The sequence below is a fragment of the Equus przewalskii genome, chromosome 6 (genome assembly GCF_037783145.1).
Source record: "Equus przewalskii isolate Varuska chromosome 6, EquPr2, whole genome shotgun sequence".
In the NCBI taxonomy this organism is placed as follows: Eukaryota; Metazoa; Chordata; class Mammalia; order Perissodactyla; family Equidae; genus Equus; species Equus przewalskii.
Genome location: NC_091836.1, coordinates 69,047,394 through 69,074,707, shown reverse-complemented (window position 1 = coordinate 69,074,707; position 27,314 = coordinate 69,047,394). Strand labels below are relative to the sequence as shown.

General features: G+C 55.0%; 1 protein-coding gene across 5 annotated transcripts in view; it reads left to right on the top strand.

Annotated features, from left to right (window-relative positions):
- Positions 1–24,680, top strand: part of SLCO2B1 (solute carrier organic anion transporter family member 2B1) — a 50,169-nt gene extending 25,489 nt beyond the window's left edge. For 3 of the 5 annotated variants that reach the window (XM_070624141.1, XM_070624144.1, XM_070624143.1), the window contains exons 8-14: positions 8,493–8,595; positions 12,925–13,282; positions 16,210–16,375; positions 19,584–19,747; positions 21,141–21,205; positions 21,539–21,659; positions 22,759–24,680. In XM_070624141.1, the coding sequence (XP_070480242.1) occupies positions 8,493–8,595; positions 12,925–13,282; positions 16,210–16,375; positions 19,584–19,747; positions 21,141–21,205; positions 21,539–21,659; positions 22,759–22,939 (1,158 nt within the window). In that variant the 3' untranslated portion in view covers positions 22,940–24,680. Of the gene's footprint in view, positions 1–8,492; positions 8,596–12,924; positions 13,283–16,194; positions 16,376–19,583; positions 19,748–21,140; positions 21,206–21,538; positions 21,660–22,758 lie in introns of all 5 variants that reach the window. The other 2 variants (XM_070624140.1, XM_070624142.1) reach the window with 1 other exon arrangement.
- The last annotated feature ends 2,634 nt before the right edge of the window (positions 24,681–27,314 follow it).

Genomic DNA, 27,314 nt, shown 5'->3' with positions numbered 1-27,314 from the left:
GTTCCCCGCCTCCTTGAGGCCGCCTCGGCTGGGTCTGCCTGCAGTTATACTGGCTGGCCCATCCCATTGAGGCCACTCACGGGGAGGCGGATGGACCAGGAGGAAGAGCCAATTAGGCAGAAAGTCCAGGTGCCCAGACATGGGATGTGTATCTTCTGCAGGGAGAGGGAACGGGCAGGGGGAGAAAGGAAAGGGAGAGCTATTTCTGAAATCCCTTCCAACACCCCCTCCCAGCTCAGGGGTCCCCTAATACCCTCCTAGAAGTAAATGCAGTTTTTCATGGTATCCAGGAGATGGTGGTATGTAATACAAGGATTGTGTGACCCAGAGAAGGGCTCTGGCCTCAGTCTACCTTATCTGTACAATGGGCAGAAGGTTGGACAAGGTCTGTCAGCTCTTACAGGTTCAGTGATGCTTCTCTACATGGCTCCCCATCTCTGGAGCAGTACACAAGCACTTGCACTGGGGGACACAGGGGTGCATCCCACACCCCCGCCCCAAGGCACTCTCAGATGGTGAAGGAAGGTCAGAGGCAGGCGATGGAGGATGACTGAATAACAGCTCCGGTTTCTCCCGTGTCCAGTGCTTAGGATTCTCAGCCTGGTGCAGGTGGGGAGGGGGGCACGTTAACAGTCTCCACAGAGAAGATTCGGAGATGCGGATGGGGAGGCCATACCTGGCACAGGAGGGGCAGGAGCTCCGCTTTCCCGCCTTTGGCTCTGCCCTGTATCTGTGACCTCAGAGCTCAGAGGGCCACCCAGACATCCTTGCAGGAGTGAACAGGGCAGGTCTCACCTCTCTTTAGGCCTCAGTCTCCCCATCTACACTCAGCCGATCTCTAAGGTCCTGTCAGGCCCCAGGACTCCTGGCCAATGGCTCTGCAGAGCCCCTGGAGTAGTGATGGTCTCTTAGGGGCTCCCTAACCCGTCATCTGGCCCCAGCTGCCCTTGTGGTGCTGGGACCCCATTTAGCCGGCAACCCCCCGTGCCCTCCAAGCCTTCATGTCCTTCTTGGGGCTGGGCCAGGGCTGGGAAGGCCTCATCCATCCAGATCCCCCGTCCCTGCCCAGCTTCTGAGCACCACCGGCTCCTCTCCCCTCCCATGGTTCATGTTTCCCAGGAGTCCACGTGTCTCTTATTCTGGGGTGTCTGCTGGAGTCTGGGTTCTAAGATTATACAGTTTTAAAGTTCTGTGTTTCTGATAGTTGGAGATTCTCAAGTACTTGTGTTCTATGGTTCTAAGATTCTATGCCTGTGACTCCCAGAATTCACCTTTCTAAATGGTTACAATTTTGGCCTAAGAATCTATGAAATCCTGTCCAGCATTATCCTTGATGTGCTGCTTTGGGAGGATGGTCACAGATGGTGACAGGAGTGGGCAATGGCAGTGGCGCTTAAACCCAGGACTTGAGGCTGGTCTATTGGGGTCTGCCCAGCTGGCAGTTCCCCTGGGACTCTCTGCCCCCTCTGCAGTCCTGTGAAGTCGGAGGGGACACAGGTCCTCCTTACGCCCCGTGCCTCTCCCTCGCAGGCGCTGCCTCCAGTCCCCTCCTCGCAGGCTGGGAGCTCTCCTGTGTTCTTCCCTTTCCCCACAACCCAGGCCTTGTGACTCCACCCTCACCCCACCTCGACTCTCTAAGGTAGAAGGTCCTGAGTGATTATCTGGTTTACCCTCTCTCCAGCTTACAGGTGGAGGGATTGAGGCCCAGAGAGGGTCAAGGTTGTGCCCAGAGCTTGGCCAGCACCACTGGCCTCTGCACCAGTTTGCACAAGGCCAGGTCCTGGCCCCAAAGGGCTGACGAAAGTCTCCCCCTTCCCGGGGGTCAGGGAAAAGGGACCTAGTGCAGATCAGAGCTTCCTCAATCACCAGTGCTGAAGGACCCTTTGGGGTGAGCTGCTTGATTGATTTTCAAACTGGACCCCACAGAACCCCAAGGGTGCCACCACAGGGGGATCGAGGGGAAGTATCCCCCAGCAGGGCTAAGGCCCTTCCCCCCACAACACACACTTTAATCAGACTCCCCACCATGCACAAGCACAGACACACACACATACGCACACACACATGCACTTCAATCAGACCAGTTCTACTTTTACAGGTTTTTATACCAGTCTTTTGAGATTTCCATTGGGAAAAGGGTTCTGTTGCCAAAAACCAGTTTTAAAAACACTGATCCAGTCCAATATTCCCATTTAACAGAGGAGGAGACTGAGGCTAAAGAAGAGAGGGGATTGGTAGCTGATCTGTTCCAAGAGGCACCATGCACGGGTTTCCGGGTGTGTGTGGGTGCAGGCGGGGGGGAGGAGGGGGCGGCCCGCAGCAGCAGGGGTTGGACTCGCGGTGTCTGCACCATCCCAGCCTGGGTGTGAATCTCGGCTCTGCCAACTACTAGTTCTGAAATCTGTAAAATGGGTATAACCGTAACATCTATGTCTTGGGGTCTTTGTAAGAACGAAAAGAGGCCAAGCGGGGAGGTGCGTGGCTTAATGCCTGACATGCAGGATCAGTCACCGGGAGTGCTTGTTCTCAGCATCTTTCTCTGACCAGGCCAGCTCTTAAGAAGAAAAATAATGGAAAAATTACCTTTTTTCTAATATTCTTCTTATGTGCTTTTCTATATCCTACTTCCATTGTATTCCATAAAAGTTTCCAGGGAGCTCACACCAAGCACATGCACAGTGCTAGTCAAAGAGAGGAAATTAGGCTAAGGTTCATTGCTTACTCTGTTCCACGCACTGTTCCAGGCCCTTTGTATGCGTTAGCTCATTTAGTCTTCATAGCGCACCTGTGGAGTAGGGTCACTTACTACCCCCATTTCCACCTGAGGGCCTGAGTTACAGAGAAATAGCCCGATCATGTGGCTAGTGAGTGGTGGAGCCGGGATTCAGACCCAGGAAGGGCTGTTCCAGGAGTTGTTCAATCAAGATGAAGAAGCAGGAAAATGGAAAGAACAGCAAAAGGCTAATGCATGGACCATAAAGAAGAATTCTGTTGATGTAGTTGAACCGCTTGTTTGGTTCTGAGCTTCTGAGAGCCACAGGGAAAAGGCATGGCCAGTTGCATGAATTTCATTGTGAGAAAGCCAGAGCTTGGACTCACTCCTCACAGAGGCTCAGGTCTCCAAGCATGCTGCTAGAAAGCACCATCCCCCAGGAAAGGATGGGAAGTTCACAGATAACCCCCACCCCCCGCCCCCCTGGCTGCTTCCCCTGGCTATGTGTGGACAAGCTGAGGGCTGGCAGAGAGTTCCACCTCACCCAGCAGGGTCAGCGCTAGTTCCACGGGGCTGGGGACACAGCCCCGGGATGGTGCCTTCTAGGAACCCAGCTTGCTCTGAGGACAGCTCCTGGATCCCTGGAGGCCCCACAGATAGGGAGGCCTTTCGTGCACCAGACCACACACAGCGTCGGGTGTCCTGCGGGCCTGCTGCAGTCAGCACACAGCCCCGAGAGGGGAAGTGCTACCCAGCTCCCTCGGCCCAGGCCTGCTGACCTGGGCAAACCACAGCCCAGATGGGTCAAACTCTCTTCCTTGAGCTGAGCAGAGGAGTGATGTTTCCCGTTTCTGGAGCCCACTATTAGTCAGGAGTCCTCAAAACAGATCTGGGGAGAGAGGCGGAAGCCTGCGGAGATCACGGAGACAGGAGCTGGAGACGGTTAGTGCTCCCGGGGCCCACAGGATAAAGTCCAAGTCCCTTTGCCTGGCCCTCCGAACCGCCTAGTTCCTGCCTCGGAGGCCCTTGGCCACAGTCAGGCTGGTTTCCCCATAACGTCCCTGTTCACGACGGGCCCCTTCCCACCGCCACAGCTGCTGTACTGCACCCCTGCTTAAATCATCTCCCCCTTCCTGTGCACCCAAATCCCAAACTGCTTCTCCCTGGGGCCTTCCCTGCACCCCAGCCCCGAAGGCCTGTCTGTCCCCTCCCATCTCCAGTCTCCATGCTCTTTGTCACAGCAGGAGACAGGGGTGAGACGGGGCTCCTGGAGGACCTGGGCTTGAGAGCCTGCTCTCCCCATTACTCCCTGCATAACACTCCCTTTTGGGGGCCTCAGTTTCCCCCTCTGTGAAATAGGGGCAGTATAACTCCTGCCTCAGGCTGTTGTGGGAATTAGAGGATGCAGTGGATGTGACAGTGCAGAGTAGGCCATGTAGGGTTGTGCATGTGGCAGCAGATGACATTGCAGTGGTTTTTACTGTTCTCATGAGGACAAGGAGCCCCAGGCGAGGGACTCTCAAGACTCTGCCTGTCCAAAGAACGAGCCTGGCCCTCCCTGAAGAGGCACGCTAGAAGTTAGCAGTCTCTCCCCTCCTCCTACCGCCTTTCCTGGGCAGCACTCCCCTCCTTGTCCCCCTCCCCCAGGTACCCAGGATGCCCCCAGCATGCTGGGCTGTGCCCCCACACCACCTCCCAGAGCTCGGCTGGGTGGGGAAAGGAGCAAGGAGATTCTCTCATTCTCTGTAAGGCAGCCTGTCCGAAAGGAATATTCTGTGAGCCACGTATGTAATTCTAAACCTTCCCGTAGCCACGTTCAAAAGTAAAAGAAATTAATTTTAATAATATACTTTAACCCACTCTATCCAAAATATTCTCATTTTAGTATATCGTAAACATAAAGAACTAACAATGGGGTATTTTCCAGTCTTTTTTTTTCATACCAAATCTTTGAAATGCAACGTGTATTTTATCCTTTTGGCACATCCCATTCTACTGGCCCTACTTCCAGTGCTCAGTGGCCGCGTGTGGCTGGTGGCTGCTGCATCCCACAGCCCAGCTCTAAGGTCTAAACGAGCAATAGACACCCGGCGCCTCACCCAGAGAAATTAGTGCAGTGGTGGAATTTCAGGCCCCCTGCACGTCATACCGCAAAGGTGCCTCCTCATCCTGCCGGTCCCACACCAGGGCCTCTCGCTCACAGGGTTTAGTTGATAAAGCGTGAGTTTTCCCCTCGGGCAGGCTGGAACTCTGATCCTGGTCCTGCCACTTTCTAGTTGTGGATGTCAAGCAAGTTCCCTACCCTCACAGCTTGTTTGCTCGTGTGCGGAGTGTAAGTCCCCTGCCTTTGCAGGTCTCAGCGAGGATGGAGCAGGAGCACGCATGCGGAGCCAGCAGCCCACATAGCAGTGACCTGGCGTTCCTGGAATCTCCGAGCCGCGAGGCGCCCGGTGCTCAGTGTGGCCCAGTTGCCCACTCTGACCCAGCAGCAGTCTAAGAGCTTGTTTGCAGCGCGATAGCATCTCCTGTTGATGTTCTCATTTTCCTTCCAGGAGCCTGGCGCTGGCTGCACCCACTGCCTGTCGGAGCCATCTCTTGCACTCATCTGTTCATAGATATTTATCAAATACCTACTATTTTGCCCCAGGCCCCCTGCTAGGCACCAAAGTTTCGACAGAGAACAAGATAAATATGATCTCTGCTCTTACAGAGCTCAGTGACCAGCAGGGGATAGAGACACTGGACAAAGCATGACTCAGACCTAAATGTGTATAAGATAGATAGTTCCTTATTTTCTCTAAAACTCAACTTAACTTCTACTCAGAATGCCTGTCCTGCTGGGTCAGCAAGACATTCAACTTCAGCCTCTCTCAGGGCTCCCTCACCAAGGGGAAGCAAAGGTCCTGCAGTCTTACAGGGTGCCAAAATACTAGGGACATCCCTCCCCCACCCAACAGGCATCAGCCTCAATCCATTCTGGCCCATGTGGTGTCCCTTAACTTGCTCGGAGCAGAGGAGCTTTGTGTGTCTGGGAACATGGGAGCACGGCCGCCCTAGGTCAGCCTGCTGCCTGCCCCCCGGGGGGGACTGCTTCCTTGGGCACTGTCTCAGAGGCTGTGTGGCTCCTCTTGGAATCCCCAGGGCACTCAGTCCCCGTTCTCTTCCCCTCGTTCTCAGAGGCCTCCCTCTCTCCTCACAACCTCCACCCCCAATATCCAGCATGATCTTCTCAGTGGACTCAGGCTTTGGAAACAAAAGCCAGGAAGGAAAACATTACAGCCGATGACTGCTTTCTGCCCTGCCACAACCCTCCCCTGAGGCCAGGAAACCCAGAGCCCACTACCTGCTGGAATAAGAGAAGAGAGGAGAAAGGGAAAGACCTGGTGGTGTAGTGGTTAAGTTTATGTGCTCTGCTCTGGCGGTCTGGGGTTCGCAGATTTGGGTCCCGGGTGCAGACCTACACACTGCTCATCAAGCCATGCTGTGGCAGTGTCCCACATGTAAAATAGAGGAAGATTGGCACTGATGTTAGCTAAGGGACAATCTTCCTCAAGCAGAAAGAGAAAGATTGGCAACACAGTTTAGCTCAGGGCCACTCTTCCTCACCAAAAAAAAAATAATAATAATAATAATATTTGAATGAATTTCCCTCCTAGGGCAAGGCCAGCACTGAGCCAGCCAGCACCGGAGAGTGAACTGGAGGAAGCTTGGAACAGGGCACCCCTGGGGTGGGTGTGGGCGTGAAGGTTCTCAAAGGTGGGAAAATCCAGTATTTGACTTATGAGGCTCCCTAAAAAAAAAGAATCAGATAGGAGAGGAAAGAGAAGGTGTGAGACATTGACCAGAGGGTGAGGGGCCCATAGGGACCTCTCAGAGGCTCCACAGGCAGAGAAGAGGCAGAAGCAGAGGACCGCGGATGAGCTCTCGAGCCCAACCCACCCTCCCCCATGGCATACAGCACCCCAGAACCCAGGGGAGGCCAGCCCCTGCTTGCATGCTCCTAGTTTGGGGGAACTCACTCCCTCCTAGGGCAGCCTTGGCCAAACTGCTGGTTACATTGGGCTTCAGTCTTCCTCCACGGAACTTGTTGCTTCTAATCCTGGTCTTAGGCTGCATAGAAAAATGTAGTAAAATCAGACCCCACTCGATCACTTAAATTCAAATGACCCTATGCCAGTAGCAACTTGTCCAAGACTTAGTTCCTCATCTAAAAAATGTGCACAGTAATAGTACCTGCCTGAAAGCACTGTGGTATTAGAGCAAGGCAGGTAGAATACCCAGCACTTAGGGGCCGTGGTCCCCGTCCCTCAGGGTGAGCCAGCTAAGTGCACACAGGCTCTGGAGTCAAGCTATCTAGGTTCAAACCCTAGCCGGACCTCTTACCAGTCATGTGACAGGGCAAGCCACTTCATCTCCCTGGGTCTCAGGCGGTTTTTTTTTTTGAGGAAGATTAGCCCTGAGCTAACATCTGCTGCCCATCCTCTTTTTGCTGAGGAAGACTGGCCCTGAGCTAACATCCGTGCCCATCTTCCTCCACTTTAGTTGTGGGACGCCTACCTCAGCATGGCTTGCCAAGTGGTGCCATTTCTGCACCCGGGATCCAAACCGGCGAACCTCAGGCCGCCAAAGTGGAACGTGCGAACTTAACCACTGCGCCAGCAGGCCAGCCCCTGGGTCTCAGTTTTATCCCCTGAAAAACAGGGATTATAATGGCATCTACTTGAGAAAGTCACTGGGAGGTCGAGTTAGCGGATTAGTCATTAGAACGGCGCTGGGCTGGTAGTAAGTACTTAGTAACCAATAACCATTATTATCATGATTTCCTTCCTTCTCTCTGACAATCAGAAGACTGTGATTGTGCCCCCCCCCCAAGTCTTCTCTTTCCCGAGGTAAAAGGCCTTTCCTTCAGGAGTCGCACGTCGGCCTTCCTCACCCCGATGGGGGGACACACTCCAGAATGTCCGTGAGCTTCCTCCTCATGTGGTCGCAGAGCTGAGCTCCTCTCTGGGTGTGGCCTGACTTATCTGAAAGGAGGAGGGGTCTGTCGCCTTGGCCACCCCAGTTCCCTTCCTGTCATAGCAGACGGCACAGAACAAGAGTGGTCTGGAGGCCCACAGCACCCCAACCTCTAGGAAGGCCCAGCTCACTGAAGGCTCCTGCTCATGGCCGCCCCCACGTGATGACGGCCATGAGTGATTATAACTGAAGGTAGCAGTGTGGTGATGACCTCGGATAGAGATGGGGGATGCTGATGGTGGTGAAGACAGTGATAGAGATAACGAGGATGTTAGAGACAGTGATAATGGTTTTGGTGATTCTGATAACCGTGTTGTTTCTGGTGATCCTGAAGGGTCAGGTGTCACAGATGGTGATTACGATTGTGCTGGTGGTGGGTGACCATGACAGAGACAATGATGATAGTAAGGATATCAGTCATTTATTCACGATGATATTGGTGATGTGAGTGATGATATTTAAGGTGATGGGGATAATGATGATGGCAGCTATGGTGGTAATTTTCATGGTAATGTTGGTGATTATTATGATGTTAATGATGGTGATACAAAGTTTAACCACTGGAATTTCATCCATCCTTTCAAACCACTTGTTGAGTACCTATAGGGCCAAGAACAAATGAAACACTGCTGGCCCCTGTTCCTCCTGATGAAATGACAGACCCCCACCCTCTCCTCTCCCAGAGCTCCCCTCCCAGCCCACAGCATCTCCGAGCAGAATGTCTGGCACCCAGCTGACTGTCCTTGGTTGTGTGTCTTCCCAGGGTGAGGATTCCTCCTCTGAGCAGAGCACTGAGGCGTCCCCGGAAAAGAAGGCTGGCCTAGCCCAGATTGCACCAAACCTGACTGCGGTCCAGTTCATCAAAGGTAAGTGAGCTGCGGCCAGGCTATAGGGACATGGGGCCAGGAGGGCATTGGAAGCTGCACAGGATCCAGCCCCTTCCTGCCTTTCTTGATTCATCATCCCCACCTACAGGCCCCTCATGGGCACCATACGCTCCTTGTAAGTCTTCATTCATATGATCTCCTCCACCTGGCGCACCATTTTTTTTTTTTTGAGGAAGACTTAGCCCTGAGCTAACATCTGCTGCCAATCCTTCTCTTTTTGCTGAGGAAGACTGGCTCTGAGCTAACATCCATGCCCATCTCCCTCTACTTTATATGTGGGATGCCTACCACAGCATGGTTTGACAAGCGGTGCCATGTTCGCACCTGGGATCCGAACCGGCGAACCCGGGGCCACCGAAGCTGAACATGCGCACTTAACCACCTCACCACTGGGCCGGCCCCTGGCACACCATTTTTTATTGCTATCTATGAAAATCTTTCTTGTCCCTCTAGGCCAAGTTCAAGGGCCACTTCTCTCCTTCCTCAGAAGGCCTGGCTCTCCCTCCTCTCAGCTCTTCGAACCCTCAGGGCTTCTATGTTGATTCAGACCTGTGCCATGTTCTTGTCCAGCCCTTCCCTCAAGCAGAGGGCTCCTGAAGGCTGGCTCACCCGAGACCCTACTTCTTCCCCCATCCAGCTCCGGGCCTGCGAGCAGAGGCTCTCAGTAAATATTTACTAAATTACCAGGCGGTTGCCTGGGTGGAGGGAACTCTGGGCTGAAGTCCAGAAACCCAGGCTTTTGTCCTGAGTCCTTGCTCCTCTCTGGGCCTCAATTTCCCCGTCTGTACAGTGAGTAGACTCAATGAGCTAAGATCCTTGTCTCTCTGATCCGGAGACTATGAACTCAGTCGACCAGTAACCAGGGTCTATGTTGTGACCAGACTGTCCTTTCTGAAGATTCAGGTCCCATGAACATTGATTGAGGGCCTACTGTGTGCACAGGCGCTTGTAGAGCCTGGACAACAAGTCAGAGACCTGGGTGTGAATCCTGCCCCCGACATGACCAGCGTACAATCTTTTAGAAGTTATTTTCCTTCCTTGACCTGAGATTCCTCCTCTGAAAGACTAGGTCAGGGACCCTCGCTCCACCTCGCCAGAACTATTAGGAGAGTCAGATAGGGTGATGAGTGGAGAACCCTTTGTATGCTATCAAACACTGTACTGATATAAGGTACCATTTCTATTTCAATCGCTCCTGCCTTCCTGTTATCATTCTGACCATGTCCCGGGACAGTAAATTGAGCTGCCTGTGGTTTAGGAGGGTGATAGCCCCTCTAACCTTTCTCCCCCTGCACTGAGGACTTTTACAACAAGAAGTTAATTAGGTCCAATTCTTGGGAAGAGTTTCCTAAGACTTGATGCTGGGACACCAGTCTCTAGAGCCTGGTTCTCCAGCATCCTCAGGGAAAGGGGGGCCTGGACCCCATGGGGCTGGGCCTAGAGGCAGGGGCCTGGACTCCCTAACCTCAGGGGCCCCCAGCTGCTGGAAAGCCCCAGCACACTGCTCCATGGAGGAGCTTATTAATCACTGCTTTGGCTCCTGCCCAAAGGGAAGCTGGGGCCAGTTGCTGAATTGGATCCTGGAGCTGGAGTCCTGGGCCAGACTGTGTCAGTTTCTATATGAGCCTAGAAGAGACCAAGGCAGGGCTGGCCACAGGCCCTGTGGCTGGTCAGCCAACTTGGCTTCTGGGCTTTCTGCTGAGCACCAGAGGGACTAGCCTGCCCCTGAGGCTTGGCCTTGACCACTTGGGACCATGGGGGAGCAAGAGGGAGGAGGAGCCATGGGGCTTCAGCTGGAGGAGCCCTAAACTCTTAGGAGAAGACATCCCTGAGCTAAGGAAGGCCCCTGTCTGAGGGGGGAGACATAGCCCCTGAGCAGGGAGAGGCCCTGTTTGATGGGAGAGACCAGACTCTGTGCCGGGGGGAAGTCCCTGTCTGATGGAGGATAATAGTCTCTGAATGGAGGGAGAACCTGCCTTGTCTCATGGAGGAGACCTGGCCCCTGGGCTGCAGGAGGCCCCTGTCTGATGGGGGAGATATTGTCTTTGACTTAAGGGAGGTCCCTGTCACATGGAAGAAACATAGTCCCCGAACTGAGGGAGGACCTGTCCTATTGGAGGGAGGAGACCTGGCCTCTGAGCTGCACGAGGCCCCTGTCTGAGAAGGGAGACATAGTCTCTGAGTGGAGAGAGGCCTCAGCTTGTCTGATGGGGGAGACGTTGTGCGAAGCTAAGGGCAGCCCCTGTCTGATGGAGAAGACCTGCCTCTGAGCTAGAGACACGCCCTGGAGTTCCTGGTCAGTGATCCCTATCGAAGTGAAAGGCTTAACCCTGCCCTCCAGGAATTTTCCACCTGTTCTGGACACAGGCTGCAGACGCAGAAGAGGGAGAAAGGACAGAGGACGGGTACACATGCACTGCAGTGATGGGCACAGGAGAGAGGGTGCCCTCTGGAGTCAGGCAGCCAGAGGACCGGGATGCGGGGTGGGCCACACAGGGGGAATGGCCTTTACTAGGAGTCAGGAAACCCCTGGCAACTCCTGGCCTTGCCTTGGCCTCCGTGAATGAACTTGGGTGAGTCGCTGCCCCTCTTGGGACCCCACCTGTCCAATGAGGGCACCTGTACAGCTTGGGCCAAGGCCAGGCCAATCCTGGCCGGGGCAGCGCACGGAGGGAGGGAAGCTGGAGCAGCTACCTGGGGTGAAGGCCAGTGTCACACCTACCCACCCCCAATGCTGGCTGGATGCACTGCGTGTGTGGCAGGGGACTAGGGACAGGAGGCAGGCCTGGGACGTGAAGGAGGGGGAATTCCATAGCCCCGGCTCCCCCCACCCTGCCTGGATTATTTATCTTTATTTTCTGGCTTCCAAGGAAATAGCTTCTGGCCTGGCCCAGGGGGAGAGGGAACCAGCTGGCTTGGCTCTAGCCATGCTCTAGGGACACAGAGAAATCTCCCATGACAGAGGCCCTGGTCCTGCTTCTGCAGGAACAGAAGGGACCCCGCAGTTGGCCAGGAGGAGCCAACTCTCCCCACCAGCCCAGCCCGGCAGTGGTTTGCTCCTCTGAGCCTCCTCTTAGAAAGGCCTTTCCTCCCCTCTCCCCCACACCTTCTGCCTCACTGCCATCTTGCCTCCCACAGGCGGAAACATGTGTCTCTCTCTTTTGTCATTAGAGGAGAGAGCGCCACTCATGTCAGCACAGAAAGCATTCTTGGCCGTCACCTTGGCCACCCCTACTGAGGACGACCCTGAAGCCCAGAGCTCAGGACTGGCCCAATGTCACGTGCCCTTTGGTTTAGCAGACTTGCAGTGAGGGACCCCTGCCCACAGGCACCGGTTTAGGGGGCTGGCAGAGATTGGTGATCAAAGCCAGAACCCCAGAGCCGTCGCTTCCCTTCTGGTCTCGACACTTTTGCTCCTGCTCTGCCCTCCACCAGGAATTCCCTCTCCTCCCCACCCCTCCCTCAGGATCCTCCCGTTCTTCAGGCCCTGCCTCTGTCCGACCCCCAGGAAGCTGCCCAGCACCAAGCCTGCCCAGGTCTCACCATCTCCGGAGGCCTTAGATTCTGCCCCAACATTTGGGTATCTGATCATATATGAGTCTGTGTCTCCTCCTTCCTTCCTTCCTTCCTTCCTTCATTCCATAAATATTTAGTGAGTGCCTCCCATGCTCTGGGCTCTGGCGATTCAGCAATTAACACAACAGACAAACATCCCCGCTCCGAATGAAGCTCACCTTCGGGCAGGGTGACAATAAAATGGCTAAATGAGTAAGATGTGTAGTATTTAAGTAAAGTGCTCTGGAGAAACATAGACTAGAGATGAGGAGAGCAGGGGAGGGGACACTGTCCCATGTAGGGGACACAGAGGGAGGAGCAAGGCCTCGGTCAGCTTGGAAAGAGCTATAGCAGGACGGCAGGAGAGGGCTGAATGAAAAGAACAAAACGAGGTGAATAAGCAGAACAGAAGAAATGACATGAGATGGGATGGGATGAATGAAATAGAATCAAATCTGAAGTATGGAACAGAAGTTTATGGAATCAAGTTTTCAATAGAATTGAATGGAAAGAAACACAGTTGAATAAAATGCTATCTAACTCAATGGAATGGAAGGAAACAGAATTTCAAAAACAGAATGGAATTAAGTGGAAAGGAGTCAAATGTAATGAGGAGACTGAATGCAATAGAATTAAATGGAATGAGATGGGATGGAAGGGACGGAACAGTTTAGCCTGTTTAGGGCGGGATGGGACAAACTAATGCCATGGCTGCCCTGCCCACTCCGACCTTCTCCTCACTCACCCCAACAGTCTTCCCCAGGGTGCTGCTGCGGACCCTGCGCCACCCCATCTTCCTGTTGGTGGTCCTGTCCCAGGTGTGCACATCGTCCATGGTGGCGGGCATGGCCACCTTCCTGCCCAAGTTCTTGGAGCGCCAGTTTTCCGTCACAGCATCCTTTGCCAACCTGCTCATAGGCTGTGTCACCATCCCCTTGGCCATCATGGGCATCGTGATGGGGGGCTTCCTGGTCAAGCGCCTCCGCCTGGGCCCCATGCGCTGCAGCATCCTTTGCCTACTGGGGATGCTGTTCTGCCTCCTTCTCAGCCTGCCCCTCTTCTTCATGGGCTGCTCCACCCACCACATCGCAGGCATCATCCACCAGCCTGGGTAAGTGTATGCAAGAGCGCGTGAGCATGAGCATGGGGGGATGGAGGGGTGGGACAGGGCAAGGGGTGGCCCAGACAAGGCCAGGTCAATGGGGGCACCCACCTGTCTCAAATCTTACCTCCCCAAGAGCCCTATCTCCTTCCATCTCACTTGGCTCAGTTGTGACACTGGGACTTCTCTCTCCAGTGAAGGTGTCAGGCCACTGGAAGGGGCAGGGATGGAACCTCACGGACGGGGCAGCTCAGCCCTGGGGAGGGGCGGAGGCTGAGGCAGGGCAAAGCCACTTGTGGGGATGGCATCTGCAAAGTGACCAAGCCCTGTGTGCCCAGCAGAGGTGGCGCTGAGGCCTCACCATAGGAACAGGACCCAGCTCAGCCTGAGGACACTTTGCTCCCAGGCAGAGGAAAGCCCTTCCCAGGAGGGAGCGTGCTCTCCATCCCTGGGGGTGTGGGGGGGTGGGTGAGAGAGGGGATAACCAGGGCTGGCAAGCCCCTAACAGGGACACTACAGAGGGGACTGATGCCTTGGGAAGGGATTGGCCTGGAGACGTTGAGGATTCTTGGTTCTTAGAGCCTAGGAGCTAAAACTCTGTTGTTCCATGACCCTAAACTTCCAAAACTCTTTCCATGCCAGTGGGGCACCACCTGCCTCCACCCTCTAAGAGGAAAGTCTCTCACGCCCATTGCCACCCCCGCTGCTGCCATACCCTCTCCTCTTGGGAGACTTCTTGGAGAGCATGCTGGAAGTTACATGCCACCGCTTCTCCAGAGTGATTTCATTTTTCCTGGGAATGCTCCAGGTTGAGGCTGGCCCAACACCCAGCTAGAATTCCCCAGCTTTCTCATTCTGGCCTCTCCCTGGGCATCTTCTCCCTCCACCCAGGTGCCAGCTTTCCACAGCTGGAGCTCCCTCTGTGTGACATGGGGGCCTCATCTCAGGGCCCAGCCATGCTCATCCCTTACCCTCTCTGTCCCGGGCCCACCTCCCCTACCTCCCTCCAACTCCCCTCCTCCCCTCCTTCCTTGTCCCTTTTCCTTTCCCAACAGTGAGGCAACTCTGCTGTGCAGGGTGGGGCCGGGGTCTAGTCACAGCTGGTGAGGCTGCAGCCAGGCCCTCGAGAATCCCCTGGTCTGAGGACAGAGCCAGGGCCTTGAAATGATTTTTAGAGTAAAAAGTGCATGGATATTTTACCACAATCTTTTGAAAAAGCAAATGGAGAAAAAGTCAGCCTACGCCTTATGCCCTATTTCTCTTCTCTTCTGCCTCTCTCCGTGACTCTGCCATCCCATCTCACTCGTTCTCATCTCTATGCCTGCAATAGTGAGTGGTGGGTTCTAATCCATTGAAGAAACCTTTCTGGACCAAGTGAGCAAACTGAGAATTTCTCATCCTCCAGCACAGCTAACGATCCTGACAGCTGCCCAGAACCTAGGTCTCCCACTTGCCCAACACCGCGTCCCGCTCTTCCCATGTTCTGTCTCGTTGGACCCTCACGGGATCGCATTCCATAGATAAGGATAGCGAGGCTCAGAGAGGTGAAGTTGCTCGCCCAGGGTTGCCCAGCTGGGAGGACCAGAGCCTGGAGGCAGGGCTCTCCCCACAGAAGCAAGGGGCTGAGGAAGAGCCCCCAGCTCTCACCTGCTCAGCCTTCTAGCTGCTTTAGGGGGCCTCTGAGAGGTACCTCCCCGGCCAGAGGCCCCTGGCATAGCCTTCTGATGGGCCCTCAGCTCAGATTGTGCCAGCCTGTTCCCCCTCCTGCGGGAGACAGTGTCACATATACAGCTCTGCCCGGCAGGGGAGGAGAGGACTATGCTGGCCGACGACCTTCCTCCCCATCAGATGGAGACCCCCACCTTAGGGAAGGAGTGGAGCTCACCTCTGCCCCATACCCCACCTCCCCACCCCCAGCTCTGGCTGCACTTGTCCCTCCCACCTCCCCCACCCCTGCTAACCCTCTTCTCCAAGGAGCTGAGACTCACCAAGCTGGCCAGGCCTGCCACTCTGTCTGCCCCGCCCCCACCCGAAGCCCACAGGGCCTCCAGCTTCCCCCTCTGGCCTCCTCTGCAGCCTGGCCGTGGCTGCCTGGCAGGTTTTCTTTCCTAGCTATGAAGCCCGGTCTTACTCTGAGTCTCAGGGGCCACCTGCGCCCTCGGACTCAGCCTCTCTTTTGATCTCCTGGCCCTGTCCACCCCATCTTGCCCTGGCAGACTAGAATGGGGACATTCCTGGGACTTGGGGACAGGTCCTCAGGAGGGAGATAGGTGGGACTAAAATGTGCCCTAGACACAGAGAGCAAGCAGTGTAGTGAGAGTGAGTGAGAGGTCATGAGACTGCAGGATGGCAACGGGGAGAGGGAACCCCAGCCGAGCTGACAGACAGGGAAACTGAGGCCCAGAGAGAGGCGTGAACAGGTGGGAGATCCCACAGCTAGTCAGGCTTCCTGACTGGGTCCCACACGCCTAGCTTGAATTTTCTAAGAAAAGGAAGCAAACCAGCTCATTAAGAAAAAGGCAGTTTTCATTGGAGTGCCTCACTAAATTCTGGGAGGAATTTATCTTGTGTTCCCTAAAGGAGGGCCATTGAGAACAGAGACGTTTGCAGAAGTGGCTCAAAGACTCGTAGGGTCTTAGGGCTGGAAGGGGTCTCAGAGGCCTCTGATCCAGACTCCACTCCCCACTCCCACGTCTCCCATTGGGGGGCCTCCTGCAGTTTCCAGCCCATCTCCCTGCTTGCACACCTCCACTGCAAGGAGCTCACCACTGCACCATCACAGAGCAGCCCTGACAGTGAAAAACTCCTGTATGGAGCTGAACTCTCTGGCCACTGCTCTCAGGGGTAGAGAGCCGGGCTAAGGGCAGAGCTGGCCCCGGCTCGCGGCCTGAGGGACAGAAAGCCAAGTCAACCCTCCCAAGCTTCTCTCTCGTCAGCGCGCAGCCTGGGCTGGAGCGGTTTCCAGGCTGCATGGAGCCCTGCTCCTGCCCATCGGACGACTTTAACCCTGTCTGCGAGCCCAGCAGCCGTGTGGAGTACCTCACGCCCTGCCACGCGGGCTGCACAAGCCGGATGGTCCAGGAAGCTCTGGACAAAAGCCAGGTGGGTGAGGCCTCTGGCTTCCTCCTCTGCCTCTCACTTCTCTGCCCTTCCCTGTCTCAGTGCCTGTGTCTCTCACCCTCTCCACCTCTGAACGTTCTCACTGTCTGGCTCTGCTCTGTCTCCTTCTGTTGGCAGATGTAGAACATTATTCTTTCCATAAACTTTTGTTGCCAGCCAGGGCCCAGCCACATGTGAAGGCCCAGGGCACAGAGGTGAACCAGATCTGGCCCCGCTGTCCATGCAGGGGAGATGCAGAAGGAAACAGCTCCAGAGGTCCACGGGTGGTGATAAGTGGGAGAAGTGGTCCCCACAAGTACAGACAAGGATGGAAGGAGATGCATCCCACCTGGGAGGGCCCCAAAAGGCTTCACAGGATGTGGTATTTGTGCTGGATCTTCAAGAGTGAATAGGCACATTGCGGGAGGGCCTTCCAGGCAGGGGGAAGGGCAGAAGCAGAGAATCCAGAAGCAAGCACCTGCACATGACACACACACACACACACAGTGTTTCAAGAAACTGCAAAGAACTTGTTGGAGAAGAAGCACAAGGGTTCATGGAGGGAAAGCAAGGCCTAGACAAGGAAGAGCCTTGAATGTCAGGCTGTGAGTGGGGACTTTATCTAGAGAGCAACGGGGAGTCTTGGATGGGTTATAGGCAGGGGAGTGACAGGGTCAGATCTGTGTTTAATCACACTTGAGGCCATAGTGTGGAGGAAGGTGAGCAAAGTGCAGGCAAGAGGCAGGGACACCAGTGAGGAGGTTGACGCGATGAGACCACTCAGTCAGTCAGTCAACAAACCTTCACAGAGCACCTCCTCTGTGCCAGGCCCTGTGCTGGGGGCTGAGGACCCAGATCCAAGGGACCTTGCCCTCAAGGAACTCCTAGAGGGGAAATGAGGGCAGCGTGACTAGCGGCAGTGCATTCTGTGTCAACCTTGGAAAGGCCACCGAGAACAGCTAGTTCCTCCTCCACTGTCTCCTCAGTACCCCCAAATGACAAATGGGGACAGTACCCGCCTTCCTCAGGCTCCTAGGTTGTAGTAAAGCATGTGAGGTGGGGGTGTGGTGTCAGGCTGGTTGTTATGACAGCACCTGCCTCTCTCCAGAGTCCCCTGCTGCCATGGAATTAGATGCACGTGAATGAAGGGCTGGGAAAACCCCCGAGAAAGGCCTCTGGCTTTCATGTCCATCCCAGCGAGCTCGTGCCCTCAGGAAAGCAACAGGAGCAGCAGGTTTCTCTTCCAGGAAGCTGGCCTCGCAGACAGGACTTCTCCCCCAACCTGTCCCTCCTCAGTATCTCCACCCCAGCGGGTTGCACAGCCTGCAGGTGAGGGTCCAGGTGGTGTGTGCTCAGGGGGTCACACACAGGTGGCAGCACCACCTTGTCAGGCACAGGCACTGCGCACACACGACAGAGCTCAGGGCAATGGAAAGAGCGCCTGGTCACCCGAGCCCCTCACGCTGTCAGCTCTCTCTCTCCGTGCTGCCAATCTTTCCAAGGCTCCCGGCATCCCCCTCAGGGCTTCCCAACCCTTGTCACATTGGAAAGCTTCCGAGGCTGCCAGGCAGGGCTGGAGGTGAGAGTTCCAGAACATTCCAGCTGCTCCAGGGCTGCCAGGCCACCTCGAGGGCTGATGGGACCCATCCCTGCACACCTGTCTCTCAGCCGAGGCGGGGTCCCTGGGGCACACTGGTCAGGGAGACTCTCCTCTACAGAGAAGAAAAGCAAAGCCTGGGCTTCCTGGCCTGGCTTTGTTCCTGCAGGCGCCCGAGGGCACTGACTTCTGGAGCACCTCTGAAAGAACCCTCTGCAGGAGGTTTTCCAGGTCACTTAGGGGATGGCAATGCGGCAATCAAACACACTCCGGGGCCAGCCGGGGGGCATTTCCCTGCAGTTTGGAAACAGCTCAGCTTTTACTCAGACTTCCGCCTTTGGAGGGGCCCCAGTTTTCTGGGGTCTCCTGTTAGACTTTTCACCAGGCAGAAGGGAGGGCTAGGACTTGTCCGCTGGCCCTGTAGCCTCTGAACCTCTGAAAGCTGTACTCCATTGTGCGAGTTTCTGTGAACACCCAGGGCCAAAGCTTGCTCCAGACCCTGCTCTCCACCCTCCGTTCCACCTCGCTTAGTACTGAAGCTGAGTACTTTTTACTTTCTGCCAACACGTGGGTGCATTCAGAACAGTTTTCAGTACTTTATCCAGCATTTTAAGTTGTTGTCAGCAAGATGATTGGCAGGGCGCCTGGTCCACCGAGTTTCTGGAAACAGCAGTCCAGGTTCTTCTTTCGTGCCCAAGGCTCTTCACGATGTTGCCCCCGCGTACGCCTAAAGTGCCTCCCTCTGCCCCTCGCGAGTGCACTCTCTGCCCTGGGCAGGAGGAAGGGTTTGCTGGGTTCTTTCATGCCACTGTGGTTTTACATTTGACGCTCCCTCTGCTCATTCCAGTTTTCCTCTTGGCAAACTCCTATTCATTCCTCAAGACCCAAATCCAACACCCCTCTCTGGTGAAGCCTTCCTTGCCCCTCACCTGCCGAATCAGGTCTCCTCTAGTGCTGTCTGCATCTCTCCATCCTGTGCTTGAATCTCTCCTTGAGAGTCCCTTCTAGAATCCAATGCCCTGAAAGACTGCAGGGAAGTGGAAGGCAAGGACACTAGGCTGGAGAATCCAGTTCCTTCCCCAAAACACTCTTTGTTGCTTTGATTCCTTGCACAGACGTTCAGGAATTCGGAGCACTCTGACATCACCATGTGAAAGAACGAGTGAGTGTGTGGTGTGTGAGTGTGTGGTATGTATGAGCATGTGTGTGGATGTGTGGTGTGTGTGAGTGTGTTGGTTGTGTGTGCGAGTGCATATATATGTGAGTGTGCGTATATGTGAGTGTGCGGTGTGTGTGGGTGTGTATGTGTGTGTGAGCATGTGTGCATGTGGTGCATTATAGGGGTCATGCTCTTCTAGGCTCCTCTCCTTTTTCCCCACTTCCCTCTCTCCGCACAGCCTCGACCTGGGCTCAGCCCATTTGTGTGCAAACAGCCTGTGTCCAGGTACCCGCCTGGCTGTTCGAGCCGTCGGGCGAGCCAGCATGCAGCCAGCTCTGCCCAGCTGCTTTGAGCCCTTGGGTGTCTCACAAGCCTTCCTCCTGGAGCCTCAGGCCCTTGGCCAGCTGCTTGCCTTTGGAGGTTCCTGAAGGCTCTTCTCCTTGCCCACCCCCCAGGTTTTCTACACCAACTGCAGCTGCGTGGCAGGGGGCAGCCCTGTGCTGGCGGGCTCCTGCGACTCAGCCTGCAGCCACCTGGTGCTGCCCTTCATGATCCTGGTCGGCCTGGGTGCAACACTGGCCAGTGTCACCCACACACCCTCCTTCATGCTCATCCTAAGGTGAAAGCAGAGGCGGGCCAGAACTGGTGGATACCAAGAGGTCCTTAACCCCAGGCAGGACAAGGAATCCTGAGGGAGGAGTTCAAAGAAGGAGGCCACTCGGGTGTCCTGGGCCCCCACAACAGACCATGCTCTCCCTGTCCTGTCTTCATGGCAACCTGCTGAGATGAAGTTTTCTCCCCATCTTGCAGATAAGAGAAGTTTTCTTGTAGATAAGAGAAGTTTTCTCCCCATCTTGCAGAGAAATTCAGGAGCTGACCCCAGGTCACACAGCAAATGTTGGGTGGAACAGTACTGACCGAGAGCCCATGACCCGACCTGCCCCAGGGGAGGGGAGGCCACTCCTAAGGCCCTTCCCTGGCCTTGCAATCACTGTGAGGAGTGTCACCTGACTCCCCGCCCCCGCCCCACCTGCAGTGGGCGGGCCACAGCAGGTGCGCCCAGAAACCCAAATCCTCTCAGTGTGGCCCATGATTCCGAATGCCACTTCAAGCACTTATTAAGTGCCAACTGTGGACCCAGCCCGTGCTGAGCACTGCCTCCTGGTCCAAGATCTTTCTGGCCATTGTCCTGAGGTGCCTGCTGGGACTGATAATTGTCACCTGAGGCCAAAGTCAGCATCTCTTGGGGTGGTGGCTTGAATAAAGAGACCTCAGAGCAGAATCATTCCAATATTTTATTACACCGGGATTATTTTATTGCCTATTTTCCAGAAAATTAGAAGAGGGGTGGAGCCCCTCACAAATATTAGAAGACACGTAGATCTGTAAGACAGGCCGGCCACAAGAGGGAAAGCAGAGGAATCAGATCCCCAGCGGGCAGCCTGATGAGGAGGCCTCGCGCAGGCCGTGTGCCGCGCGAATTCTGGCTCTTGATGCCCGGTGGCCTGGGACCTTAGCCGAGGCACCTAACCTGTCTCGGCGTCCGTCAGTCTCACCTGCAGAATGGGGCTAAGGACATGCCTGCCTCATGGGGTGAGGTGGGGCTTGTAGTGCAGAAGGACAGAGCCCGCAGTAAGCGCTCCATGAGGGCTGGGTGCTGGTGTTCCCCAGGACGGGGAGCAGGGCGCCCCAGGCTGTGGCAGCACAGTGCTTGGGGAAGTTAGAAGGAGCATCTGGCTGCTCACCTTCAGGTTGTGCCAAATATAGGAGGAAGGGAGAGAGGGGAGGGGTCTGTGACCAGGAGCACAGGGAAGCCAGCATGGGACCCTGATGGGCAGTGGGTGCACCTGGTGCATGGGGACCAGGCTCTGCAGGGTGAAGGGAAATGGGGTGTGGGGCCTGAGCTCCCCGCCCCCAAGGACCTGCAGACTCAGGGAAGAGGAGGGGAGGACCAGAGCCCCTGCGGGGCTGGAACCCTCTCAGTCCTCATGTCACTCGTGTCCCTGCTTTAGGGGAGTGAAGAAAGAAGACAAGACTTTGGCTGTGGGGATCCAGTTCATGCTCCAGAGAGTTTTGGGTAAAGAACCTGTTTGGGACCGCTGGTCCAGATAGCCACTGTGTGCTGGGCCCAGGGGGGCACAGGGGTGTGTGGGTCCCAGTTCCTTACCTTAGGGTTCACAGGTCCCTGTGGCAACAGATCCAACCTAGGTGCCCTGGGGGTGGGTGTGAAGAGGCTGAACAGCCCGGCAGGGAGGCCACAGCTGCCCCCAGGGAAAGGGTGGCCTTGGGAGCCAAAGACTTACAGACCAAGAGGCCCCAATTGCTAAGGGGTTGTGTAAGGCAGGGAGTAAAGTGGGGACGGGCGCGGGAATGCCAGGCGCCGTTGTCCCCTGAGCACCTCCTCCTCCAGCCTGGATGCCCAGCCCTGTGATCCACGGCACTGCCATTGACACCACCTGTGTGCACTGGGCCCAGAGCTGCGGGCGTCGGGCCGTCTGCCGCTACTATGACAACGACCTGCTCCGAAACCGGTGAGACCTGGGGTGGGGGCCGCCAGGGGGGTGTGGGAAGGGTGCTAGAAATACCCTCGGGGTCCTAGGAGGGAATGGGGGGGGGGCCGGGGGGGCAGATCCATTTACATCCACTGACAGGTGACAGGTGCCATATCCTGTCCTGAACTCACCAGGCCTGTGAGCAAGATACCGTCTCCCCCTTTTAGGGGTGAGGAACGTGAGAGAGAAAGAGAGAGGCCCAAGGTCACAGAGCTGGTGCCTGGCAAAGCTGGGCCTTGAACCCAAGCTGTCTGACTGCAGCCTTTGCAGGAACACGTGTCTCCACAGCTGAGCGTGGGGGGATTCGGGAGCAGCCCAACTGTGAGAGAGACGGGGAGGCGAGGTGGAGTGGGGAAGAGGCCCTGTCTAGGACACAGGAGGCCTGGGCTCCTGGCCCAGCTCTGCCTCCCTCGTCATGAGAGCTGCCTGTTCTGGGACTCAATCCTCCCTTGTGTACAATAGGGAGCCCCAAAGAATTTGGAGGCAGAGAGGCTGCTGGCCTGGACGGATGGGGAGGCTGGGAGGGACTTGCTGGCAGGGCTGGGAGCAGGAGCTGATCACTTCCAGCTCTGAGGAGGGCGTGGTCCCTGTGGGCTGGGACCCCCCGGGGGGCTTCCTGGAAGAGGAAAAGTCAAACAAGAGCTTTGGTGAGTCAGACAAAAGGAGAGAGGGAATCCTCTTTTCTTCGTGGTGGGTGGGGCGATCCATAGTTGCCATGGTCAGGCCCCCTGAGTCCTTAGCAAGACCTGGAGAGAGGCAGGGCTGGCCCAGGCCACAGGCAGTCAGGGACAGGGTGGGGAGCATGCCCAGGCTTCTGTGTCCACCCCCCACCCCACCACCAGGGCTCCTTCTGCAGAGGCTCTCCCCCTCTTCCAGGGATGTGGCCCCATGTGGGTCAACTCCAGGGGTTCCCCCATCTCCCCAGCCGAGGCCATGGTGACAGGGTACACTGCCCTGGGGCTGGAGGCCTCTCCTCCCCCCAAGAACTCAGTGTCTTGGACTGCACGAGTGATGATCGCTGACGCCTGAGCCCTGGATGGGGAGCTCCTGAGTTCAAGGGTCCCGTGTTCTTTCCCAGGTTTATCGGCCTCCAGTTCTTCTTCAAGACGAGCTCCCTGGCCTGCTTCGCCTTGATTTTGGCCATCCTAAGGCAGCAGAACAAAGAGGAGGGGACTAAGGCGACGGTATCCAGCCCTGGCCTACAGCAGCAGCTGTTAGCATCAGGGCGAGAGAAGAAGCCTGAAGAATCGAGAGTGTGAGCTGTCCCAGGGCCCCACCCTAGGCAAGAGTGATGGCCACAGCGAGGATCTCCTCTGGTCCCTTTGCCCGAGATTGGGTGTTGGGAGCCCTGTTTCCCAATTTTGACTCCTCCACTAACTTGCTGTGTGACTTCGGGCAAGTCACTGACCCTCTCTGGGCCTTTGCTCATCTGAACCAAGGAGTTCCTTGGGGTCTGCTGTGTTGGCTACTTCTAAAGCAAGAGGGTCTTCCCCCTTCCTTCCTCAGCCAGACGGGCTGACCCGAAACCAGGCTTTCCTGGGTGGAAGGACCACGTATCTTTCTCCCGGGCCCAGGGATAGAGAAGTGGACAAGAGTAGGCCACACTGCCCTGCACACAGGATCCTATCCCGGCTCTGCCGTTCTCCTGGAGCACCCTCTCTGAGCCTCAGCCACCATCTCTGTTAGGGGGAAGTGGACTTGCCAGCATTGCGGCCCCTTCCAGCTGTGACCATCTGTGTGGTCGGGATGGACTCAGGCCTCGTCCCAGCCCCGCTCAGCCTGGAGGTGGGGCCAGGACAGCCTCTGTCAAGAAGTGTCCATTTGGCGCCCCCTGGAGGCAGAGTCCTGAGCTCTGAGGGAGGAGGAAAGGGAGGTGGCGTCACTCTCAGGACATCCAGGCTGGGCAGGGCCTTCGGGAAAGCTGGTGTGACAGCCCAAGGGCCTTAGCTGAGGCAGGAGGCTCACTCTCTGGGCTCAGGAAGTCCAGCCCTTGCCCTCGGGGAGCCACGGTCTGGGAGAGGCCTAGTGTCTGCCGTAGGGGCTCTGGTGGGGAGGAAGACCCAGGTCCCACACTTAGACACCGTCTAACCCCAAAGACCAAACACGCTCAGCACACACTCCCTGGGACCTGTGCATCGCCACGATTTCACACGTTTGACCAGGGCCCACCAAACTCACTGTGACTTTCGGGACTAAAATTATAATTTCACCATTTGCTCTTAAAGTGCCTGAAATTTTGTCACCTGGGGCTATGTAGATAATCTAGCTCCTTGACACTCAAGTTTTGGAGGTAACATCTGGTTCTCCGTGATGCCTGGGTTGGTCTAAGGACCTGTTCTTTGTAATGCCCGGGCCTGTTACACTGGGAGCAGTAACGCCTGGCTCTGTGGAATGAGTGGGTCTGTGGGACGCTTGGATCTGAACAAACCGGTCCTTGTCTACATCAGGCCTTGTCTTGTTTTGTGGCCAGTCTTATCTGGCTTGGTTGTCTCCCTGGGATGGGGAGAGAGTTTCCTGATCTGCTCCCAGCCCATTCTGCTGCCACCACATACCCCACCTGGCTGGGATCTGCTGCTCAGGAGGCAGGAGATGGAGCCAACAGTAGTGGTTTCCCAAGCCCTGTGTCCAGCCCTGTGCTGGGGGCCAGGGGAGAAGCTGGTGGGGTGGGGGGGGCACACGCGGCTCTGGCCCTCTGAGCAGCTCCCAAGGGCAGGGCTTTGAGGCCAGCCCACATGAAAGAAGCGGGTACAGAAGTTCTAACTCCCATTTTTATTCCACTGGCTGATACCTTTAAACATTTAACAACTATCTGAGCCTGTATTGGTCAATGCCAAGAATTTCAAAGTGTCCTGCAACAAGATGATGCTGTTCACATGTTTATATTCCTTCTCCTTCCATTCGTATGTTTATATTCCTTCTCCTTCCCTCCTGTTTCCCAGGTTGTGCAGAAATAATCTGGAATTATAGATACAGCTTATTATTAAATTTGTTCTTGCATAATGTCTCTTCTATTACAAAAATCCTTTCTTACAAACTGCATTAGAGTTTGCGACAACCGCATTATTTCCAGTTATTGAGATTTAAGTTTTACTGGATTCGTTGCTCACCATTATTTCTTGTATATTACATCTTTCCCTATCTGTATATTCTGGTCTAATTTTCATTTGGCTGGGCTACTTCCTCTAGTAATGGTTTCAGAAATGGAATAAGGTCACAAGGCTTTCTGAGTCCTCACCTGTCCAAACTGTCATGTATGTTTCATAGAAGACAAAACAGTTCAGAACGGATAAGCAACTTGCCCAAGATCACACAGAAAATAAAGGGTAGAGCCAGGGTGAGAGCCAGATTTTGTGGGAACTGAAGCTTATACAATTTGGGGAGGCCTCTTTAAGGAAAAGACCTCAAAATTAGGTAAGGAAGTAAATATTTACGCATAATGAGAAGTCGAAACAAATACACCACACAATTCAGAAAAACAACATAATATTTTTTACCAACTGCTGCGCATGCCTCTAAAATGTTTTTCCCCTGATGATCGGAAGTATTTTCCTCAGACTAGCTTCTGGTTCTGTACATTTCAGATCTGTTTCTGCTGTTTCTCCTCTGTTGCCTATTCACTTCCAGGACCAGGCAGCATAAAACACATTCATGTCACGAGGTGCCCTCTGGATGTGACAGCTTGATGTCACAATGCCGAAGAAGTTGGACAGTGAGTAGGAAGATTTCTACCAGTCATTCTCTACACAGAGGTGGCCAGCAATGATTTATCTATACTCAGAGGTGACTCAGAACCGCATAAATATGTCCCACTGAACCCAAAGCAAATTGATCCCGAACTCAACTTCCCCATAGCCGGATCCCAGAAATACCCATGGCGCCTCCAACCACCTCACATAAACGGAAACTGGGACACAAGGGAAGTTGGAGTAGAAAGAACTAGCAATCTTAACTGATTGTGGATAAAACATCTTACCTTCGCAAATTTCCCAAGAACATGAAGAGATGAACACACTGCAGAGGCCCCTCCCTGGGCCTGAGGAGAGGCCCTGATGCTCAGGCAGCTTTAGCTTCATGCTGAGTCTGCCTCTGCATTGAGCTGAGATTTGAAGAGAAGATCAGATTCTTGTGCTTAAAACCTCCCAGGCTGGTCAGGGCCAGGAGATTCCAGGAGTCATCACAAGGGATTAATGAGGTTGAGAGCCAGGGGCAGAGCAGGTAAGGGCCAGAGGGGTTCCCAGGGACTGAGGGGGTCCCGGGAGCGGCCCTCTTCCCTAACATGGCATCTGGCCAATGAGGAGCCGCGAGCTATTGCATCTGTGAGCTTACCATCTTCTCATCCTGTACCCGCTGTACCCTGGAGCGGGGAGGAGAAGGCGTCGGGTCTCCCTGCTGGATTCTACCGGTGGTAAAACCCAGCAGAGTACAAGACTGGGACCAGAATGGACATCCCGATGCCTGGCCCGGAGTTCTTTTGGCCTGTAGACTCAGGCAGATGCCCCTGAGGAGACGGGAGCCAGGAGCCATGACTGGGGCACAAATAAATGAACCCACGGCACCCTCACTGTTCTTAGGATGTGTTGAATCCTTTCCCCCACCAGGCCCCTGTGTGTTCACTTCCCTCTATCCAGCTAGCCTTCTTCATCCCCAGCTCGCTGCTTGCCCCTCCATCCCACATCCTGAAGTCCTACCTAGTCTTCCAGACCCAGCTCAAAGGCCACCACGTCTAGGGAGGCAGCATGGTTTAGGCAATGGGAGTGGAGGACAACTACCTCAGGGAATCTGACAAAATATACAAATTCTCCGTAAAAGATGCACACCTACATACACACAATTGTGCACCTGTTTTCTAAGGTTGGGGACCGTCTGAAGCCTGGCTGTAGACCTCCAGTGGAGTGGAGTGAAAAGAACAGAGTTTTAGAGTCAGGCAGATTTGGGTTCAAATCTTGACTCTGTCACCTTACAGCGTGACCCTGGACAAGTGATTTTACTTCTCTGAGATCTGTTTCTTCATCTGTCTCCCAAAAGTTGTGAAGATCGAATAATAACATACTCTCTCACAGGCAGTGCACCTGACGATCAGTGTCTGTAAGCGCCCTTCCCTTGCCCTGGCCCTGAAAGGAGCACAGAGAGCATGTGGACCGGGCGGCGGTGGAGGCAGAGGGAGGAGGCACCACTGAGGGCAGACCCACTCTTTGCCCTGCCCCGGCTGCAGCTCCTCTCGCCCCTAATCTCTCTTCCACTGTCAGCCAGGGCTCAGTCAGGCCAGTCTTATCTCTCCCCACAGCCAGCCTGGGACAGCTTTTCTCAACCAGATTTACATTTTTATTGATTTTCTTTCTCCCTTCCAGAGCAGTCCCCTCCTTCTGCTTCCCCTTTTGCTATAAAATGGGCTTACCCTGGGAAATAGCAGTTCTGGGGCTGGCCAAGAAGTGATGGTTCGAGGATGGATTCATTCACCATTCATTCATTGATTCATTCATCAACCTCCCAACCAACCAACAAATCCTACATGGCTGCCCTATGCCCCTGTGCTGGTGCTGCTGGGGACAGAGCCAAGTATCAGACTAAGGAAGCTCCCGGTGTAAGCAGACAAGCTGACAGACAGCAACTAAAGATGAGCAGTCATACAGGAGA